This window comes from Miniopterus schreibersii (assembly GCF_964146895.1).
Source record: "Miniopterus schreibersii genome assembly, chromosome: 2".
Classification (NCBI taxonomy): domain Eukaryota; kingdom Metazoa; phylum Chordata; class Mammalia; order Chiroptera; family Miniopteridae; genus Miniopterus; species Miniopterus schreibersii.
In genome coordinates this window covers 165791148-165814669 of record NC_138102.1, presented here as the reverse complement: position 1 = coordinate 165814669, position 23522 = coordinate 165791148, and the positions used below count along the sequence as shown (strand labels likewise).

Below are 23522 nucleotides of genomic sequence, written 5' to 3'. Positions count from 1 at the left end.
CAGAACTACTAACTGTTCCATCACTCTAAAGGAAGCTGCTTAACCTAAATGCCATCCAGTCACCTCAATGAAGATCACTCAGAGGACCAGACAAAAACCAGGCATGCCTACTGCTGAACGCGGACGCTCATTTGTCCATTCCCAGCTGCAGCCTCCAAAAGGAATCCCATCTGCTACCATCTCGAACTCAGACGCCCACAATTGTTAAATAGCACGAATGCACCTTTACGTTGGGCTTAGAGTTTACTACTAAGTCAAGCGAATGAAGTGGGGGGGAAAAAGACAACACATACGCTGATTGGAAAACATATTCCAGGTATGCAACTTTTCCTTTCAAGGGTAAAAATTTTATTTTTGAGGAACTTCATGCTGCACATTTTCAAAGAGAGTCATATAAGAAAGCAAAAAATGTTATCCTCCCCTCATCCTAGAAATAAATAAGAAGGGCATAAAATTTCTTTTTAAATCACGACACTTGGAAGTTTAGCACCAGCATCCAAAATGAACAGAAAAGGGAAAAAAAAGCATTTACTATATATTTCAGGTTTCTTTGGCTGGGGTTCTCCCCATGTGATATTAATATTTCTTCTTTGAATTCATATTACCAAAACAGTAAAAACCAGGAAAAAAATATAAACCTAGTGGTTGCCGAAACTGGGGAGGTTGCTCTCTCATCTTCTGTGCGGGCATTCCAGGAAAAATTGCTGGAAACATTGGCTGACATTCTTGTTTTGTGCTTGTTTGTTTCGTGAAGAACAATCGTAAACATTCCAATGTCCACATCTTGGTTACTAGTCTTCCACTTTATTGCTTGGACGTTTCTTTGGTGTTGGTAAGGTCATGGTCTGCTTTTTGCTTTGTTTTTTGAATGGTAATTCTTTAGGTCACCTAGAAAAAATTAAAATCAAACTTATAATGAGTAACAAAATGACCAAGAATTAAAGAATAAAAAGGCAAAAATAACCTGTTTTTCATGCAATTAGAAAAACAGTATTTCATAAGCTCTAAAAGAAATCTACATATTTATCTTCCTTAGATTTGTAAACTGCACACTGCTTTAATGGAAACCCTTTTTCACGAAATATTTTTATAAACCAGAAGAGTTAGTACATAATAGTGAAAACCACAATGAAGTTAACAAGCTGACCTTTATAAAGAGGTTATTCTTTACTGCTCCCTGTTTAACCGCTTTCCAGGTGTTATCTAAGTAAATCTTTGTAAGGACCTTGGAGGGTAAGTCTAGTTGGTGTTCCCATTTTCCCAGGAGCAGACATCACTGAGGCAGAGGGTAAATGAACTGCTGAAGATCGCCTAGCAAACGAGTAGTAGATCCTGCACTGGATGTACAGACCTCCTGGCTTGTACATATCCCACACTGCCTCCAAATAAATAATGTTGCTTATCAAAAGGAAAAGGGAAGGAAAAACCCCTCTAGTTTATTCTACAAATCAGTCTCCAGTTATTATAATGAGGTCTTGTCAGGCACTTTTAAAATTTTCAAATTGGCCACTAGGTGTCACAAAAGTAAAACTTTCAGAAGTTCTCTTACCTCGTATACCATATTAATACTATAATAGTTAAAAACTGTCTAGAAAAAAGAATTTGACCCTCTTTAACTGTCTGAATGTTTATGCTCCCAAAGCCTCACAAAAAAAGGGTCAATCTCAGAGACATTTAACCACCAAAACTTTCTTAAAAATCCCAATGGAGATGAGGGGATGGGCCAGGTGAGTCACAGAACTAGTTCAGACTGATTGGTGCTCTTGCTGAGAAATCAATGACATTTAAAAGAAAGTATCAACTTAAGCTGGGGCTGCCTGAGCTCTTACCTGCTGATGGTGAAGGTGCCTGGGGAGCCTGGTGTTACTCAGCACTGCTCTGCTCGGTGGCCGGAGCAGGGTTCTCAGATGGCACGTCACCTGCCTTGGTCTAAAACACAAAACAAATCCACAAATCAGATATGAATAAACTCAGGTGACAGTGGACAGTTCAAGACCAAAAGTTCTCAAAAGTTGGAATCCTTTCGTTTATGAAAGCAAAGCGCTGTGCAAACTTGTACCTACTCTCTAGTAAAAAATTAGTACCACCAAAGACTGGCTTCCTACACTAAGCACCACCACCCTCCGTAACAGAAAGTCTATGATACCCAATTACTGTCCACACACTCAGAAGCGGGTTCCCCTCTGTAGACGCTGTCCTTGGTTTGGACAGCCCTAAACATTTTGCCTCTGAATCCCACCAGTACAGGTAATTCTCTCAGAGAATGTCTATTGAGTCAAACTCAAATATTTGACTTGTGTTATGTGCAGGGAATACTCTCTCTATATACATACGGACTTCAAATGAAATGTTAATATACATATAAATATATATATCTGAATATATAACATATATAAGATGTTATATGTAAATAACTACACATAAATGTTACTTATAACAATAGTTTACATAAACTATTATATAGAGAGAAACATAAATTTACATGTCGTGTATATTTCAGTGTCAGTAGTTAGACTATAAAACCACTCTTAGGACAGATACGAAAGCCTGACATGACGAAGGATAACCTGGCACCATCCCCTCCGGCTGGTGGGATTTACCTCTTTGCCATCTTGTGAAGGAGCATTAGGAGGACGGGGGCGACGCCGATAGTTGTAGGGGCGCCGGTACCCACGGCGAGCAGAGGGCTGGTTCGGACCATTGGCCGCCTGCTGATTCTCTTTGTCTTCAGCCTCCCCCACAGCTGGGGCAGGTCGTGGGCGAGGAGGTCCCCTAGAGCAGAGCACAGAACAAAAGGAGAAAAAGTGCAACGAGACGGGTCCTCAAGAACACAGGTTTTGTTCCTTTTTAGAGATTAAAAAAATTAAGTGATCGGGTACTTAATTGCTAGAATTATGCACAGGCTAATGCAGCAAACGGAACATAGTTTTGGGGGGGAACATTTCCCCCTTCATCTGAATACCTATTTGTAGTGACTAAACATATACTGAACACATACTATGTTCCTACCAGCCCCTCTGACAGGCACTGAGAAGCAAATCAAAGAGCAGTGGTCTGGTGTCTGCCCTCCAGGAGCGGTTTAGTGGAGACCAGGGGTTAAACACGGGAAGAAAACTGACACCACCTGCTACTGCCAGAGCCTGCGTTGGAGTGTTTCACGTTAAGTAATTTAATGGCAATGCTAATTCTGAGAGTCAGATTTACAGTGAGAAAGCCGAAAGGTTGAGAGGGAGTAAGTCCTTGTTTGAACCCCAGGGGATGGCCACGTTTCCAGGCCAAAAGGGTCAACTGTAACTTTTCCAGGATCACAGAGCTGGGAATCGACAGACTGGATTCACATACTGTCCTGTCCCCTTGGTTTTCCCTAAGACATTTTCCATGAAGTCTCTTTTGTTTGAAAAACCCCTTAGTAACTGATCATTAGGGTGACTACGTCTAACACGGGAATGAATGGTGCTGGGAAGAAGGATGTGGAGTGGTGCAAGCCCTTTCCCCACAACAAGCACTACCGTCCCTTCACCAGGCCCACACTGCCAGACTTCAAGGCGGAATAAATGCCATTCAGGGATGAAGACGTTTTCCACTCACCTCAAAGATAGTGTAAATATACAGGAAGGTTTATTATGGGCAGGAATAATATTTAATATTTATTGAGCACTTACTGTAGCAGGCACACCATACTAACTACCTCGGTTAGGTGCATTAAAAAGTTAACCCTGCTGACAACTGTAGCATATTCCTTGATGTCCAGTTTATAGGCCTGGTGATTAAGTCTCAGAGAGTTCACAAACTTGCCCAAGGAATTACAGCTACTAACTGCAGGGCGGAAATTGAAATAGACAACTTCATCGATAGCCTGATTTAACCCTTACACTAGAGTGGCTTGGTGAACAGAATATTCAGCATCCCAAATAACCTTTGGCACTCAATCTTTCTCTAGCTGTAGCACAATCACTGAATTACTCATCAATTAGTTTCTGCTTATTCCATTAAATGTAACAAAAATAAGTATTCATTTGTATCATGCCAAAGTTACCAAATACAAATAATGCTTTGATACGGGGGTAACTAAAAATTCTAATTGTTTAAATTAGGGGGGAAATGTCACAGGCCACCTGAAAGTATACACTGCAGAGTCGCCCCCAAACCTGGCCACGCAGTCAAAGCAGCCACACTGTTTTCTATTAAACAATAAACCTGCAAAACAGACCCTCATCCACTTGGCAGCCACTCACTAGTCCTTCAGCTGGTCACGCGTCGGTGACGTTACATACCTCCGGTACCTTGGACGGTAGGTTGGATTCCGATGAACGGGTCCCTGAAGCTGCGCTCCCTCTGGGACTCCATCCTTCATCTCTCCAATCTCACCGGCCTAGAAGGGAACAGAGCTGAAAATAAGTGACCTGCTACAGGATACAGGCAACAACACACAGCTGCACTCAGAATTCTTTTGAAAAGTAGAAAACAAAATGCTTCCTTACAAAGCTGGGAACGCTCGGCCATAACAGTGAACTAGTTACTGACTAGATCTTTGTGAACGACAGAAAACAAAGAAAAACTCACTCCCACTAGAATAGTTTTCTGCCTTATTCCAGAGCAACTGATTTTATTTCACAAAATTAAGTTAACATTTTGAAGTGCTCCATTCATCCCTTGAAAGCAAACCTACGGTAGAAAAGGAAATGCATTGTTACACTACTTTTGAGCAATGAGTATCTTTTCAATCTTTTCAAACTCAGAGCCACTAATTCTATAGACTAGGTTTCCCTTCAGTATCATTTAATGGTTTTACACTCAGGCCTCTCCCACACCTCTCAACCACACTTCCACCTCTCATTTCTTCCTTTCACAATTTCTCCCTTATATCTGTTTGCACTATTTATTTGAGTATAACATTTTTAAAAATAAAATATACTTTTCTTGATGATAAATTTATTTTAAGCTGGGGGAATAAAATCATTTTATTGTAGAACTTCCAGGAAAAGCTATAAAAAAAAAAACACCTACCAACAACCTCTGAAATTCGTTATAACACAGACACAATCTCAACCTCCTTTGCCCTCCCCCCAAAACTAACATCCCTTCCTTCTCCATATTTCACTAAGAAAAAAAGCAATCAGAAAATGATTTCTACATTCTTTCACTATCGAAATCTACCATGCTACCTACATCTGTATTAATTTTCCTCTTTCTCATTACACTGGATAAGTGGTCCAAGCTCATACCCACAGCCAACGCCTCTCTGACTCTTTACCCCTCCTTCATTGTGTATTTTCTCTCTTCTATTCCATCCTCTCCATCCAGGCATATAAACAGGCTGAAATAACACCCATCGTTTTGAATTATTTTGAAATAATCACAAACTCACATAAAAGTTGAATGTATAGAATCTAACCCTCAGGCCCCATTCCAATCTCACCAATAATGTTCTTCACAGTAAAAAGACCCACTTAGAACCACGCATTGAAGTTAGCTGCCTCTCTTTCTAAGAGTTCTTCAATCTCTACTTGGTTTCCATGACCACGATGCTTTTAAAGACTACAGGCCAGGTATTTTGTAAAACACACCTCAGTGTGGGTTGCTGGGTGTTTCCCATGCTGTAGTTTACGCGCGGGTGGCAGGGAAGCCACAAAAGGGACACTGCAGTCTTCGCACTGCATCCTGTCAGGTGGCGAATGGCTTCGATTTGTACAGTGACAGTGCTTGCGCTGAGCAGCAGTTAAGGCGGTGTCTGCCAAGGGCCCCCTGCTGTACATTTCCTCTTCCCCCCTTTGTAATTATGAAGGGTTTTGTAAATATTTCATTCCTCATCAAATTCTCAATGCATTCATTCATTCAATCATTTACGTCTGTACAGACTCATGGTTTTCTCTTCTGTTCAATGGGTTATAATCTGTTACTATCATTACTGGCCAATGGGAACCCATTCAAGCTGTCTCATGTCCCTTTGACAGGTCTCCAACATTCCTTGAGTACCTCCTTGATCTCTGGCATGACAAGATGTTCCAGGCTCATATTGTACTTTCTCTGATCCAGATCTGAAATCAGCCATTTCTCCAAAGGAGCTTCCTTTTATTGGAGAATGGTATTCAGGAAGCTCAATGCTATCATGGTGTCACTGATTTCAGGCCACTTCAGCAAACAGAAATAAGGAACACACACACACACAAATACACATGCACACACTATATACTACACATCTATAAATGAGTGTATGGGTGAGAGCCAGTGTGTATGTGTGGCCTTTGACCTGCCCACCTAATGCATCATGAGGAAGTTGCTGGTGAGGGAAGGGGTAAGGGAAACCCGGGCAGAACTCACTCAATGTAAAAACAAAATCAAATCAGCCCCAAACCTTGCCCTAGCCTCTTATCCCCCCCACCCCCCATACTGCCCCATTTCTTTGACCTCCTTTACAGACAAGATATACTAAAGGAAACCCATCGCCACCACCACAGAAACCTCCTCAAAGGGGGAGAGAATACCGCTTCTCCCTCCCCCTTGGCTCTTGAGTTCCTTCTAATTAGATTTTTGTGCTCACCACCACTGACCTCCAAGTTACCAAATCCTCTCTTCAATTCTCAGCCTAACTTGCTCTACTTCCCCGCATTTCCTTCTTGAAGTACATTTTTCCTACCTGCCCCTTCACGCTGTCATTTGCTAGACCATCTTCCCAATCTGTAACTGTTGATGCGCCTCAGAACGGAGTCCCAGGGTCAGTTTCTACCTTCACTCATTTTATAGTTAATCTCATTCTACACCATGCCTTTCAATGTTTTTGTTTTTGTATTGTTTTTTTCAATGTTTTTATTGATTTCAGAGAGAGAGAGGGAGAGAGACAGAAACAATGATGAGAGTCAGTGATCGGCTGCCTCCTGCACGCCCCCGACTGGGGATCGAGCTGGCAACCCGGGCATGTGCCCTGACTGGGAATCCAACAGGTGACCTCCTGGGCATAGGTGGACACTCAACCACTGAGCCATGCTGACCAGGCCCTTTTGATGTTTTTATGTCTCCAAAGTTATATCTAGCCTCATTTCTTTCCTTCAGGTTCCCTTCAGCCTCTGTACTTGCCAATCCCTCTGCCATGCATGCCATTCCCACTACCCTAGTAACTCACTCCCTTGCATCCTTGGGTCTCTTCTCAAATATAGCACCAAAGACTGTCAAACACCTTATCTAAAACGGCACCTTCTTAAGCCACTTTCTACCTCTTGACTCTGCTTTGATTTGGGGTGTATTTTGTTTGTTTTTGTCTACCTGACATCTCCACTTGGAGGTAAAATTTAATGTGAGGAAAAGACCTCACACTATGATTTCCGCCTCACCCCCAAACCTAATCTTTCTTCAGTCTTCCTGTATTTGTGTAAATAGGAAACCTTAGAGGTATCCTTTACTCCTAACATCACACATTCACTCCAGCACCAAATGCTGTCACTTTTCTGTTGAAAACCTTGCCTGACCTGACCACTTACCACACCTCCACTGCTAGCACTTTCACTCACGCCATGATCCTCTCTCCACAGGGAATTATAGTGGCTCATCTCCCTACTGGTTGCCTCCTGTGCTCCAGCCTCTAAAAACAGTCCAATGATCTCTTAAATAGGTTTCTTCCCTGTTTAGATTCCTTTACTGGCTTTTTAATCACATTTAGAGTATGTCAACAGTTCCTATCACGGTCTACCAAGCATGCCTGGTCTGCCCTAAGCTATCACCCTAATCTCACCTCCTAATCCTCTCCTCTCCACTCATACCGTCCCAACCACAAGGTCTCTCTTCAGTTCTCTGAAAAAGCAAAAGCTGCTTCTTCTCTAGAAACTCTGATTAGCAAAAAAAAAAAAAAAAGAGAGAGAGAGACAGAAACAGCCATTAACACGGATAGACGAGAAGTGTTTACTGGAACGACAGAATGGGAAGAGCATGGGTAGACATACTGAAGCTCTACCACTTTCTGCCCATGTGACCTTAGGTAAATGTTGCTAACTTTTTAAAATACTCAAATCTCTTCATCTGCAACAACCACAACAGTATGGGAACCCACTGCCAACTTCATAAAGCTGCAGGGAGGCCTGAATAATTTATTTCAAATGTCAACCACTTGGGAGATGCAAATCAACGCTACTCCCTTTCCTCCATCATATACTTATTTTCTCAAAGACTACAAATAGTTCATATTAGCTCAGTAACCAATTCTACTTAATTTTCAAACACACAGAATTATTACCTTTTAAAAAAATGGAAGTCATCTGGTCACTGACCATGCTATATTACATCCTTTACATAAGGGGAAATACTACTGGCCTGTATATTATTAATTTTTCCTATTGTATCCAATAAATCTCATAGTTCTGTATATAGTAAAAAATGTTAGAAAGACTTTTCTATTTGACCTCAATTTTTACCATCTAGAGATCCCTCTATACTTTTAAGTCATCACACTGACAACCTTAAAGTGGCCTAGTTTTGTGGAAGAAAGTTTTAGGAATTTTCTCTTGATGCCATTGGTTAGCTTACTCAGTGAACATCCAAACATGGCGTTTATTAGAAAGATTCTAAGGAAAACTGTTGAAAAAAGTCTAAGAGAGCTTTTACTTCAGATATGGAAACTAAAGTAAACAATCCAGCCCAAGTTAAAACAACTACATGCAGTTATCGGAATAAGCATATGTTTTCAAAATTAGTTTTCAACCAGCTTCTGCAAAGGATGTACTACATGGTACTAAAGAATCACTTTGCTCTCAACCTTCAGGTCCTAAGGTGAAATATACTTTATTTCCAACAATACAGAAAAGAATCATCATGTTCTCAAAAAATGTGGTAAGTGTATATGCTAAATACTAAAAACGATTGTTTCAGGAAGGCACTAACACACTAAAAATAAGTGTGTATGACAACCTCACTGACTCTTCCTGTCCTCACTTCCTAGAAGCCCCAAGTGCTGCCCTAAAGAAACCTACTATGCCTCATGTACCCAACCTCTCCATATACGTAAGTCCAGTCGTTATTTTTAGCACATTTGTCAGGGACAGCTGTTAAAGAGTGAAGAGAAAAAACAAGAAGCAATGCAGAAAGAACACAGTCATGCACGACGGGACAGGAGAAGGGTAGCAAAGAACAGACTGAACATAATGTTCAGTCAAAACACTTACTGGGAAAACAACCCAAGGACACTAAGAGGAAGCATTTGCCGCTGGTGATAACAGAAAATGATGGCCTCTCCTAAGTTTTCCACGATTCTGGGGACTGCAAAGTTGGTGTCAGGCTTATTAATGACAGGCCAAGTTCACAATGGTTGTATCAATATTTTGTGGATAAAAAAAAGAGGAACAAGCCAATCATCAGCCACCTCCACCCTCTGGAAGGGTTTCTTAGCAACACCACCGCCTCACCGAAACTGAGGGCTTCATAGGTGCTGGCTATCCCGAGGCATCACACTAACCTCTCTGCCTCTGCTTTAATCATAAGCCCCGTGGTGGAGGCACATAATTATCGCCATTTAACGGCTAAGCAAGTTAATCTCTCTCAAGTTTGGTTTTCTCAAAAGCTCACAGATGTTAAGCGGCAGAGACAGGATTCGAATCCAGGCCCGCCTGGCCCCAGGTATAAGCTCTTACACACACCACCGGTCTCTGCACTTTCTTTCTTCTGTGACCTGGGGACCGGACCCTCCCCGCCAGGGTCCCCAGCTCGGGCCTGGCTCGCGGCTGTGCTTTCAGAGGCTGCTGCAGCGAAAGGCTGCAAGGCCCGGGTCCGGGCCGGCTCCCGCAGCACCGGGGAGCCACAGCACGTTCCGTCTCCCGTGGCTGGAGGAGGAGGAGGAGGAGAGGCGGAGGAAGGACGGAGGGGTGAGGGCTGCTGAGGAGGAGTCCCAGGTGCGCTGTTACCTGCATTCTGCTGGGATGGGGATAGACCCGTGAGCGACGGTCAAAGGTCTGTCCCACGTGGTAAGGCGGGAAGCGCCGCCGGTACTGAGGGCGATACTGGGGGCGGCGCAGCTGGCTCCGGGCCCCAGGGAACTGCCCGTCAGCGGCGGGGGGCTCAAATCCTTCACTGCTGCCGCTCCCTTCCTCCTCCTCCTCCCCAGCGTACTAGCGAAGCAAAGAAACAGAGGTTCAGGGGGGGTTTCAGCAGGGGCAGGACCGGGGAGCACCCCTGAGGATGCCTGTCACCAAAAGGAAAACACCCTCCCAGGAAGGGTCGTCCTTTTATACAGCAAAGTGCACTTAGCCCAGGTCCTCCTGGGATCGCCTGGGATCGGCCACATGAGGATTAAAGTGGATCTATGCAGATAAAATACCAAGAAGCAGAAAAGCAAAAGCAATCCATCTATAATCATTTTAAGTCACTGGATTAGGGTCGATGAGCACCGGCTGACCCACCACCCAAAGAACATCTACAATGTTTATAACATGTAGCTCGGGCCACATGTGTGTCTCCCAACATTCGCCACCCACCGGGGCAAAGTCAGGGCAACTCAAAAAAAAAGAATGATGTTTTGCAGTGTTATCAACAGTTTGTTCTGCACAGTATACTTCCCGGAGCTGTTTTCAAAGTGCGGACAGGGTCTCCGTAACCCTGCAGGGGGTTATCAAGGTCAAGCTATTCTCATACGCTATGAAGATGCTATTTGCCTGTTCCCCTCTCATCATCTCATGAGTGTGTGGTGGGATCTCCCGGGGCTACAATGACGTGGTCTCAGCAGACTCCATGCAGGAGATAAGAGAATTCAGCTGTCTTCTATTAAACCAAACGTCAGAGATTTGCAAAAATATCAAGCAACACCACTCTTCTCACTCAATTTTTAAAAATATAGCTTTCATTAAAATGTTATTTATGTTTACATGTAATGAATTTATTTTACATCAACTAAATATTTTTAAAATTTCTGCCTTAATTTCTAATATATAAATTTGAATAGACATAAACACATATAAACAAAGACTCTGGGATCCTCAATAATATTTGAGCATATAAATGGGTCCAAAACCCAAAGTTTAAGAACCACAAACTCTTATGGCATGATTTCTCTATATATTTAAGAATAAAGTTTTAATTGCATTTTAATTGATGGTAATAAGTAATAGACACAAGTAGTTTCTAAATATAGGTCTTACTAACAAGGGGAATTATTCACTCACTGTATAATTTTTTGCTGTACTTAAACTACCACATCATATATTAGTATTTTATATTTCAAAATAAAAATTAACAACCAAACATCCCTCAAAGAATTTATTTTAAATCTCCTTGAGGGATATGCAAACACCAAAGGCAGTATTAAGAGAAGTAACAATAGTTATTAAAAATAAATTGAAAATTAACAAAATAATGACCCATTTCTTCTGGAGGGTGAGGATATTTAAGTTTTTGAACCTTCAGTTCATGCCCAAATAGGCAACTGAACTCCCCAACAGGAAAAGCTGCAACGACAGCCTGAGCCAGTCTAGTTTCAGACAAATCAAGCCATTCTACACTTGTAAAACCTGTCTCAGATACGATCCCCAATTACATAAAGACATATTAGCATAAAAAATGTTCACCAAAATATTAAGTATGAGACTTCATAAGTTGGTTCTTTTTTGGCTTTCCTGTATCTCTGGAGTTGTGCACGGCCAAGTCTTTCAGTTTTACAATATAAGAGTAATGGCGGCACCATTAGCAAGCATGCTCTTGAGCCCTAAGGACTTAAAAACGTTAAAACAGAAAAACTTTATGTACACTTTCAGAAATTCTGACATTTCTAAATATCTTTAACATGCGTGACTTCAAATTTCCAGCTGAGTAGAAAAGTCTTTAAAGGGAAAATTCTCACTAAAGGTTCTACCCCTTTTACTTCTGAATTAACCTAGGAATCAAAATAATCACAACTAGAGCTCTGTGAATCTGGTGAACTTGAGTTAACCTGAGTAGTAGCTCATTCCTACCTCTACCCCCCGCACAGCTTATTATTAAAAAACAGAACAAGTAAAACATGGGTAAGAAAAATACAGAAACAGAAAAACAAGATGTCATAAGCAATCTGATAAAAATCAATTGGGCAGGGTGAGAAAATGACAGAATGAAGAGGGAAAGCGTTCTGCTAAAGCAGAAAGATTACGGTGTCAATCCCAGGCGCTAATTCTAGAAACATCAAAAAGCAATTCAAATTTATAGAATCCTAATGACCATAAATGAAAGGGGTTCTTTGTGGGTGCTTTGACAGTATTTATATTGAGCCTAAGAAAGCTCTAGCCAGACTCGGTTGTAAACCCTTTTACCTGGATTGGCGCCAATCTGAAGAACCAAACATCAGGAGAATTACTTACTACTTCTTTACTTTAAAATAAAGTGAATGCTATCCTAAATAAAACAGCCACTTTCTTGCAAATTTAGTGTTTCTGTGGCCAATACTGCTTATTGCCTATTCCAAAGCTATCTCCATTCTTCTTCCTTGCCAACCAAACGCTGATTTTCTTAAAGGTCAACAGTGCCAGTGCCAAGGGATGAACCACAGGTTTCAGCCCGTCACGGAATCCCGTCCCCTTTACCAGTGGAAGCCCTATGACCAGGCTATGGCCCAACGGAAGAGCCCGATGAAGAGACTGCCTTTTTGACAACCTTGGCACAGCCTACCTTAGTTAAGCTTTCTTGTTACAAGATAGTTAAACGTCTGTTACTTGCAGCCAAGTACATACAAACTGATACAACTTTTCAAATGGCAAGTTTCGAATGAAACCAGTGGCTATGGACAAATTGTGGGCACAAAAAATTTCCCATCAGGAAAAAAAAAATCATCTTTGTGTCTCCAGAAGATACAGTATTTATCTGCTCTAAGAATGTACACTTAATTTCAGATGTGAACATTTTTTCTATCACTGGTTAGGAAGAGAGACCAACGTACATTACGGGGAGGTCCACGGCGTCTGCCATAGTAGCCACGTCTGTAACGGCGCCGGTCGGCGGCGTAGCGGCTGCCTTCTACAGGAACTCCATCTGGGCCCGTCACATTGGCTGCCTCGGCACCCTGAGACACACAGCAAAGACAGCTTCACAATTTAAAACAGGCTAAACGCCCCCAAACAGCCTCCGACAGCCAGTGTTAAAGACTGGCAGAGCATACTAACAATTCCTATTGTTAGACCTCAAAAATATACCCAAGTTTTGATAAGGGGAGCAAGGTATTTGATGTCCTGATTGAAATGCAGAAGCTTGTCTGCTCTCACACAGCCCAGCTCTGCCTTCTTGTTTGGCCACACTAAGTTCATGAACAGTGTGTACCTCTTTGAAGAACACAAACTGGTAAACATAACACAACTGTAAAAGAAGCAGTGCTAGACCAGGAAGGATATTCTTCAGTGGAAAACAACTGAGATCATGGCATCTTCCTAGAAAATGTTGAAACCTAGTTTGCTCTAAGAGGTACCAAGAAAATCCCCTTTCATGGGCTCACGTGGCTCTGTCCAGCAATGACCAAGAGTGAAATTGGCAGCAATGGGAAAGAAGGGTCCTTGGTTTAGTAACAGTCCCTCTTTAGACCTTCCTGTTTTCCTCAGAGCAGACCTAGTGTTCTTATTCTCACATGGACAAATGAATAAAATAATGCTTCAAACATATAAAAAGTTAGAGAGGACTCAAGAGTATACTTCACACCCTACATAAATCTGCAAAACCTCAAGTTCTGAAACAGGTAAAATCAACCTGACAAAACAGAGTATTAGAGATCATTAGAGGCCAGTATTTGCTGGTGGCTGATTTGAAACTCCAAGAGATTTGCAAGACACTCTGGGGATCAAATCAGCAAAGACATCACTTAGATTACTATATTAAATGAAATAAAGCATTTTTCTCTCAAAGCAGAACAATTTGGGAGCCACTAAGAATATGGACTATAGAATGGTATCTATGTATGTATCTGGAAAAAGCACATGCATGGGAGTTGACTAATCATTCACTTGGTTAAGTTTATAATTCAGTTGCCACGATTAACTGCCACAGTGGTTGTACCACATATGGCTTTAAAATTTTTTTTTTAATGCTATGTTGTTTTACTGATATCTATAGTAAACTGCTGATTAAAACCTGGTGATGCATTTCAAGATGACCAATTAGCTTCATCTGAACAAAGTTGTTACATAGTCCATCAAGAAGCCTCTAGCTTTCCAAAATCCAAGCCAAAGAGAAAACACAATGACTGCATTCAATCTGAATCTTCTTTTACTGAGAGTAAAATATTCTTCCCTGTGTATTACTTGTATTATTAACCCTTTGCGGTCGTATTAAATTTGGACATGGGTGTCGTACTGGTTGGAATTAAGAGCTTTCAGAAAAATTATGAACTGATACATGAATGGAGTTAAGATTCGTACGGTTCCTTGCTGTGGTGGCTGAGAGCAGACATACAACCGGAACGGTAAACAGCTTTGGTGGCTGAGAGTAGACAAACGACCGCAAAGGGTTAAAAATCACAGCCTGAAAATTTTATTTACATAAAACAAGTTAAATTTTAATCTATTTAAAATATGTTTGGTATTAAAATAAAAATGTCATTAAATAGGGTTCATCATTTATTAAATGAGAAATTAAAATGTCCTTTTATAATATATATCAAAGAATGTTTATAACGGCATCCACTAATCAAAGTCACTTCTTCCTGTTACACACATACAAAAAATCCAAAGTAATGTGAGTTCATAAGGGGCTGAGAGAGCATTTACTCTGCAAGAAAACCAGGTGGCAGCCCACTTTCATACCCAACCACAACTTTCTCTCACCTTCTCTCCTTCAACCACATCAAACTCGACAGTTTCTCCATCTCCTACACTGCGCAGGTATTTCCGTGGGTTGTTCTTCTTGATGGCAGTCTATAAAGAGAAGAGACATTCTAAATAAAGTATATGGCAATACTAGTAACATTTCATCGCTTTTGGGTTTACTGGGCATATGAAAGAAACTGCTGACCTTATTACTTTTTAAAATCACTGCTCTCCTACTAACCTCAATCTCTAAAACAACAACAAAATGAACAAAAACCCCACACCCTATAAAAACTGTTCTACAACATTACTTTCTTGATTCATGTTATCCTTCAAAGTTCATCCTGGTAGGTGGGTTAAACAGACTGTGTAGTTACACTGTTACAGCCTCATCACTTCAGTCATGACACTGGATATATTAGTTCCCTCAAACTAGCAATTATCTACGATTCAGGCTGTAGGTCCATCAGTGGAGGGCGGGGCAGGTGCCTTCATGAAATCTCACACACACACACACACGCATGCACGCATCTTAGGTATAAAGGTTTCTGTAGACAGAAGAAACTGATAACCTCAAAAAGTATTAAAGAATGTGTGAAGGGGAGAAGAGAGGATGAAAAGGAAAAAGGAGTCAGAAAATGCCAAGGGGTATTTCTGATAAAATACACAAAATTACTCAGGAATCAGGCCTTTCCCCCACCCCCGCCCCCATCCTATGGGTAAGGAAACATGAAGCTAATCAGTGATGTATCTGCGGCCTGGGGAGAGGGTAGGTGGGGTGGGGGCACGTCCCTGTGCTGCATCCATATGTCTATTCAATATTTTCCACCACACCATGCACACGTCCCTGACAATACATGAAAAGGTTAATAAAGATGTTATCCTGCATTAAACATCTGCACCTAAACATCTGCTGATGAACAGACCTTTCTTTTTTCAACCAGCAGAAGGAAGTGGACTGACTCCTGCAACGAATTTCCATTTCCTTGGCTGGTATCTCTAAATAGTTAAAGGGGCTCCGAGTTTCTATGGAACTAGGTCAGCCTTATTTTATAAAGCGATTAGGAGAGTGTAATCCAGCCCTTCCCTTACTCTTGAGTAGGAGGGAGGGGGAAAAAAAATAAAAGAATGAGCCAATGGAGACTTCACCCACAGAGGAAGGAGGCAGCTCAGGACAGGATATGTGCGCACGCAGCCGGAGCACTGGGCCATTCCAAAGCCAGCCCCTCCCTGCCGGCTCTTCCCCTTTTCCTGTTAGACTGGGCAGGCCTCAACACAGGGAGGTGACTCACCACACAGCCTCACAGCGGCTGGAATCAGGTCACAGGCTCGCTCACAGCCTGGCGAAGCTGGCCACCAGCACAGAAACTTGTGAGGTCCTTTTACTCCAGCAGTCGCCAAACACAGAGGCCTTACCCCAAAAGGTCTATTAACCTCCTGGTATTATAGCCAACACTTCCTGTCAGTCTGTTACAACTTTTAAAAAGTCATCGTATGTGAACAGCAACAAAAAATCTACCCAAGTTATCTGGGTACAACTGAAATATATCCAGTCAAGCGGATGTATAAACAATAGAAACCACAACCGGGGAGCTTATTCTTAGCTATCACTATCTCCAGTCACCATCCCCCGACACACACACACACACACACACACACACACACACACACACACACTCCCCTAAACAGAAGAAAACAAAAACACTGCAAACCAGATGCTTGACAGAGCCCAGCAGGTCAATGTGGAAAGTACCTGCCCCTATGCTTCCCTGCTGTCTTACACTAAGAACTACACAAATACTTGAGACAACCCACTGAAAACTGAACACACAGAAAAGAACAGTAAGGGTATTTTTTCCTTTTAACCTCTTTTGTAAAGTAAGCCCAGGATACATGATAATGGAATTAATAACATCCTAGGCTAATAATGTAAAAGACAGACAGATCCTGCAGCAGAGAAGCCCGTCTTTCCCACGTTAGCCACTTTCTACATTTGCTTCGAGGCTGAGGGAGTGTGGGCCTTCGGGCCTGGCCACGTGCTAACCACGCCTCCCCTAAACAGGGGTGAGGAAGATCCCAGGAATGGGGAGTCTTCTCACGTCTCACACATACACACGCCCTAAGCATCAGCTCTGCTGTGCTGTTTACTTCAAATCAGAGCGGCTCCGATAGAGGAGCTTTAACCAACACCCACCCAGGCAGAAGCCAGATGGGTTCTGGCCAAACACTAAGGGGAACCATACAGTCAGGAGAGTAAAACACCAACACAGAAACAGGGTTTTTGCTGAGGACTCAAAGACTTTAAAAATTAAAAAGTGGTCTAAATACTACTTCATGCCATTCAAAGACAAAAGCTGTTTGAAAACAGTTACTATGATGAAACAGAAGAGCTTATCTGCCAATCTTAAAATGTAGAATTGAGCTCTTTTGCCAAAATAAAAAACACAGAAAGAGTTTAGGATAGTGAGCGCTCTCCCTCCTAGGAGCACACCTGCCCTTTCCCTTCCCCTCTCCTTCCCCCTCAGGTGCGCCAACTCCTAAACTCTAAGGGACCGCAGGACACTCGCAACCAGGGGAGCAAAGGGCGGCAGCTTGTCCTGGGCTAACCGGGACCTGTCTCCAAGGCGCCCTTTTCTCCAGGGAGCTGACAGCAGCCCGGCCTCGGCTCACTTCTTTCCCATAACTCTCTTCTATGGAGTCAAAGCAGCCCCACCTAAGTCTCCTGTTGCTTCTATCGAAGCCCTTTCTTGTTTTACTGTCCCCAGCTTTAATAGACATACTCTCAAGATAAAATAAAAGAACTGTTTAAGAAGCACCTAGGGTGGAATGATGCCCACGACTCCTTTGGGGGATGGGAGAATAGCACAACCCCTCTCTTCACACATAAAATACAGCATTTATTACCCTCTTACCTGATGTACAAATACATCTTCTTTGGTGTCATTTCTGTTGGAAGATAAAAAGAATACAATTAAAAGGTACTAGGTATGTGAAGAAAAACTTAAACAGATGTTTTAAGAGTCTAGATCCCAAGACTTCAAGACACAACACAACATAAATTCCTTTGTTTAACCTCTAAACTCAACTCAGATGCCTGGAATCACGCTCACTGTGACGGCCTAAGCCCCCAAGGTAGCCACCCTACTCCTGCGCATTACCACAGCGCTCAGACCCCAGGGCACAGGTTCAACACACACAACCACCCGCATCCTCTCATCTCTTCCTAAGTCCCGTGGTGTGTAACCAGAGCCCCAGACTTCCCTCCCAGCAAAAGCAAAGCAAGACAGTGAAAAGGACAGGGCACAGCTGTGAACGAGGCTCTCCTTACACTGAAACCAAAAACAGTCCCCAACCATCACCCCCCACCCTAACTCACCCCGCCCCCCTCGCCAAAACACACAAGGGAGAAATTTTTTTTTTAAGAAGGAGTGGTGGGTGGAATGGAAGGGGGAGCAAAGAAAATGATAACATTATGTAAAAACATACTACTCCCAACAGCCTACACTTACACTCTCATTCTTATATGGTTAGAAGTTACCATGGTTTAAAGAAAACACCAGTTCCTACACAGGGCTTGGAACAGACCTGGGTGACAGCTCCAGCTCAACTGCGTACTAGTTGTGTGACCTTAAAAAAGTGGCTTAACCAGTCTAAGCCTCCATCTCTCCATCTCTGAAATTATGGATATGGACTCGCCTGCCCTAGGCCCTTCCCATTTCTGACTTATCCCCCACCTCGTTTTTTCTTTTAATGACTGGATTTTATAAAATAAGTCACTTATCAGTGCTCTGGCAATGTATTTTAATTAATATTTAATGACCAGTGGCTTAGAAATAAGGGTATTTACAGTGCTTACAAATCTTAACACTTTCACAAGTCATTAAAAAAGTACGGTAAAGAATTTATAACTACTGGTACCACAACATAAGTATGTATTTAAAACACAGAGATACACATACCGATTTATAAATCCGTATCCATTTCTGACGTTGAACCATTTGACAGTGCCAAGGACTTTGGTGGCTAAAATAGGATTAAGCAGATAAATTAGTATCTGACTTACAAAGAGATAAAGCTCATATCACTTCAGGTCTTGATAGCATTATGTAAAGCCTAAACACACCAGAGGAAACCACTGAAAGCTTAATTCCAAAATGTGATAGACAAAAAGAAAATGGATTAAGTGAAAGTATTATAGGGAAATACTTTTCAGAAGAATAAACCTTTCTTCCCTGTTAAACTTTTCAGTAAAGTCATAAGATAAGGAGTGGTCATAAGTCTATTTGGTTCTACAATAATTAAAATTGAGAAACTGTTTAAGGAAAAAAAAGGTCTTTAAAGTTTTAGACACTGAAAAATGTTTAAAGTGCAAAAGAAGGGTCACAATAAAAGATAGATGAACAAATGACCTTAACACAGCATGTTCACACTTTGAGATACCTGCACATTTTATCAAGTGAGATAGTAGCTCCTCGTTAATAGTTAATCTACAAAGATACAACATAAAGTAACTTGTCTAGTTGCCAGTTGGGGGCCTATCAGGAATAAAAAGTAATAACAGAACTGATGCTGTCTCAATCCTGTTCTGTACTCACCACCCTGAGACATGATGTAACAGGCCAGGCCTTTTCAAACCACAATGATGAATTTGGGCTGCTGTTTCATTGTTTACTTTACTCTCTGCAGTTGGTGGGAATCAAACTCAGCAGGTGCTATAAAATTGTCCTCTTAAACTTGATTATGGTCTCTACTTTCCATCATGAGTGAGACCACTCCTGTACCCCCAATTATAACAGAATTTTAAGAGAAAACCAACAGTATGGTCATATAACCTATAATTCACAGATTGATAATTATTCCAGCCATCAGGCATGATTTGAGATGACTTGTTTAAATCAATCGTGAATGCCAAATTCAGCACCTCTAGGAAATACCTATGTCTAAATTCAGGAAACGCATAAAGCAATTATCAAGACTCAATGAAACAGGAAATGTGACAATAGAGTACACACACAAAAAAACTTAGTAGAGAATGAAAGTAACAATTAACATTAATCCATGCTACCTCTCTAGGAGATACAAAATTTATAATTTCCAAGGATAAACAATAAGGATTCCTTTAACTCAAGACTAAAATAGTAATTAGGACTTACTTGGCTGTGGGCAGGGCAAGTTCTGAGAGTTGTTAGGCTGATATACTTGAGGAAATATTTTAGCTCTCTTTGTAAAAAGAAAAAACCTATTCTTTAAGCCTTCAATCATTCAGCGCACTATTGACTGAGCAATCTCTAGGTGACACCAAGAAAGCAAGATCTCTCCAATGAACAGATTAAACCGTTCGTTGGAAGCTTCAGTTTTAGGCCATTCTAACTAGAGCAGTAGGGCAAAGAAGGAAAAAAAAATTGTGTTTTAGATCCAAATGTTCACAGATGTGGCCTGTTTTCGATAAATCATAGGCTTTTGAGCCATACATTATTTCAAATGATTTTGCCATTTGTGCCTCCTTTCATTTGCCCTAATTAATGACCTAGGAAAACATAAAGGGACTGTTTTTGACTCAATTTCATCTAAGTCAATGTCTACCACTGTCAAAGGAATAACCTTGATGCTAATATAATAGAGGAAAAGATAAAAAATGATTTCCAACTCTAACTTCAATCAAGGCTAAAGGTTCTTCTCACTCCGCAGTGTAGTTTAAAAATGTTTCCTAATTCCGCAAATATTTCCAAGGACTTCACATGGCCAAACACATTCATGCACACTTCTTGCTTCAAAACCATAAACTCACTCACATATACAAAGGGTGAAAGGGAGGCAGAGGAAGACCGTAGGGCTTCCCTAATGTTCAGCAGAAGAGAGTGTTGTTTCACTCAGGTAAGCTACTTTTCTGGCCTATGGCTGCCGGTCCGCTGAAGTTAAAGACTGTAAAAACCAGAAAGGGAGGATCCAAACCGGGGATTCCATTGCAGCCCGCCCTGCGCCTGGCACATTGTAGACACCCATGTGTTTGCTTGGCAAAGGAAAGGAGATGGCAGGACACAGTGGACAGAGACAAACAGCGTGCAAGTGTCACGGTGAGACCTGGGAGTTGCCGTGGAAAGATCAAAGACTTGCAGACCGTCACCAGGATGTAGCAGAGGCTTAACAGCCATCGGCGGCTGACAAAATTAACTTTATCTGCTTCCTTCACCTTTAACAATCCAGGTTAGTTTAGACCCAGAAGGGTAGAAGGATTAAGAGAAAAACTGCAAAATTCCCTTTACACAAACAGGAAAGAAAAAGGAAGAAAAAGTGGGATGTATCTGACCGCCTTGGATAACCCAGAGCTGTGGCTCCCAGGCACGTGGCCTGAAGCGCTCCGAGGGACCCTGGCTGGAAACACCCCAGTTCAGCGCTGGCTAGACTTAAGCAACTTCTGGCCCAGCAAAATGAGGGCCATTTTCTTTCTTGCCCCACACTGGTTGCGCTGAGCACGCTGCCGGCAGTGAGTGAGTGAAAGCGCCCGAACCACCAGGAAACGGGCCTCCCAAGCAGGGGGCGCGGAGCCACCCCACTTCCCCCGCATTATCCCCTTCATTTCCTCCCCGGACCCCGGGAGGCGAGATCAACCCCCCACCGCCCAGTGCCGACGCCTCCCCGGGGCACCCCACTTCATCTCAGCGCTCCCGCCCGCGAGGGCGGACGGCGGGGCGCGCCCCGAGCCTCCGCCACCCACCTGCTCGGTCCCCGCGCCGAGGCCCCGCCGCGCGTCCCGGAGAAAGCCCTAAGCGGGGGCAAACCAGCGGCCCCCGCCCCGGCCCCCGCCCCGGCGCCCGCGTCCGCCCACTTCCTCTCGCAGCCACGAGCCCGGGACGGGGACGCGCGGCGCTCACGCCGAGCCGGGCGCCCGCGGGGCTCTGCCCGCGCTCGACCCCGGGACGCGGCCCCGGGAGCGGCCGGGAGGCGGCGGGACAGGGTCTTCGCGGCGGCGGACACGGGGGGGGGACACGAGACCGAGACCCAGGAGGGTTGCAACACCCCTTCCTTCCCAGCATGTGGCCCACAGGAGCATGGCGCCCGCGCCGTGCCAAAGCGGGAAGGGCGTCGGGGACGGACACCTGAGCCTCCCGGCAGGAGGCCCTGTCGCCGTCCCCCTCCCGTCTCCCGCTAGCGCCCCGCTCCTGCCCCAGAGGAAGCCCCGTCCCCACCCCGACCTCAGCCGGGGCTCCGCAGCGCCCGCCCCACGTGCCTGTCCCCGCCCTACATCCATCTCCATCCCCTCCCGGGGTCCCCTCCCGGGGTCCCCTCCTCTCCTCCGGGGGCCCGAGCCGCCCCCGCCTCGGGACTGCGCGACAGGGACCGAGCAGGACGCCGCCTGCTGGCGCAGGGCCAGGAGGGACGCGCACCGGCCGGCGCGGAGCGCGGGCGCCACGCGCTCACCTGGGGCGGCCTGCGGGGCGGCCGGGCGGCCACCTGCGCCGGGGCCCGCGTCCTGGGAACCCGGCGCCGGGCCCCTCCCCAGGGGAGCGCAGCTGGAGGTGCCCGCACGTGCTCGGCGGCCGGCGGTGCCCGCCCCGCCCGCCCGGAGCGGCCCCCGCGCTCCCGGGACTGACTCACCGAGAACTTTTTTCTCCGCGTCTTCGCCGCCGGCGGGGGCCGACGAGGCGGGGGCCGCGGGGCCCGGGGGTGCGGGGGTCGCGTCCCCGCCGGGGTTTCCCGCGACGAGGGCGGCGGGCGCCGTGGCCGCGGCCGGGGGCGCGCCGCCGCCCGGGCTCTTGGGCGCGGGGTCCTGCGGGGCCGCGGCGGCCGCCTCCGCCGGAGCCTGCGGGAGGGCGCTGGTGCTGGTGGTGGTGGCCTCGCCCGCCTCGCTCATGCCGCCTCCTCTGCGCTCTCGGGCACCTCGGTGGCGGTTGGTCGGCGGTTAGCGCGGCTGGTGGTCGCGGCGCCGGCTCGCTCTCGGGCCGGTGCGGGTCTCGCGGGCGGCGGCCGGGGTCTCGCGGCGGCGGCGGCTCGAGCTCTCGGGCTGCGCGCTCGCTCTTGGGCTCCTCGCTCGATCTTACTGCCCCAAAAATGGCCCCGCACAAGTTTTTCTAGGCGGCGCGCGGGCCGGGGAGGGAAGGGCGGGCGAGGGAAGAGGGTGGGGAAAGTTGGCTCCGAGCTGGGCACCGACTTCATTAGCATTTAAAGGCGCCCGGTGCCCTTTGCAGCCCCCCCGCCGGGGGCCGGGGGCCGGGGCGCGGGGCCGAGGCGGGGCGGCGGGGCGCCGGGGTCTCGGCGAGGGCGCCCCTCCCCGGCGGAGAGGGGCGGGGGGCCTCCTCCCCCGCACCCCGGGGACACCTGACGCCGGCCCTAGGAGCCGAGAACGGGGCATCCAGACGACGCTGCGCTCCTCTCCCCAAACACTTGTTTTCACTCAGCAGTTATCAAGCACCGGAAGCTACTTGATACAGCAATTAAGAACTGAAACGATAAAATCGTAAGACTATCTGGCAACTTCACTCCTGAAAGATAAGTTACGGATAATTTCATGTATAACCCACAGGTGAGGTGAAGTCCACCCCTCAGAGAGTTCATGGGACTATCAGAGTTTACACCCATTTAGCAGAACAAATAATGAGCTGTTAATGTGTTTTTAATATTGTAGTTTAAAAAAAAAAAAACCCTGAATAAGCCACATCCCACGTTCTGCTCCAGCAGCCTGGGCCGTCTGGTGACAGCTGAAGCCACGGAGCCCGGGCCCAGGGGCGGCCGGTCCCGGCCCAAAGCCAACGTGGCCTTGAGGGGAGGCCCGGGTTATGCCCAACGCGTGCC

General features: G+C 45.0%; 1 protein-coding gene across 2 annotated transcripts; it reads right to left on the bottom strand.

The window, feature by feature from the left end:
- Positions 1–319: 319 nt before the first annotated feature.
- Positions 320–22787, bottom strand: YBX3 (Y-box binding protein 3). 2 transcript variants are annotated; one of them, XM_081130659.1, is made up of 10 exons: positions 22329–22775; positions 18692–18755; positions 17645–17678; positions 14751–14840; positions 12881–13003; positions 9885–10088; positions 4275–4372; positions 2601–2772; positions 1830–1929; positions 320–888 (listed from the first exon to the last, which is right to left on the bottom strand). In XM_081130659.1, the coding sequence occupies exons 1-9, from the start codon at positions 22582–22584 to the stop codon at positions 1864–1866; spliced, it is 1107 nt and encodes a 368-aa protein (XP_080986785.1). In that variant the 5' UTR covers positions 22585–22775; the 3' UTR covers positions 320–888; positions 1830–1863. The 2 variants fall into 2 exon arrangements, with proteins under 2 accessions (XP_080986785.1, XP_080986786.1); XM_081130660.1 differs by lacking the exon at positions 9885–10088 and having other exon boundaries at positions 22329–22787.
- Positions 22788–23522: the final 735 nt, after the last annotated feature.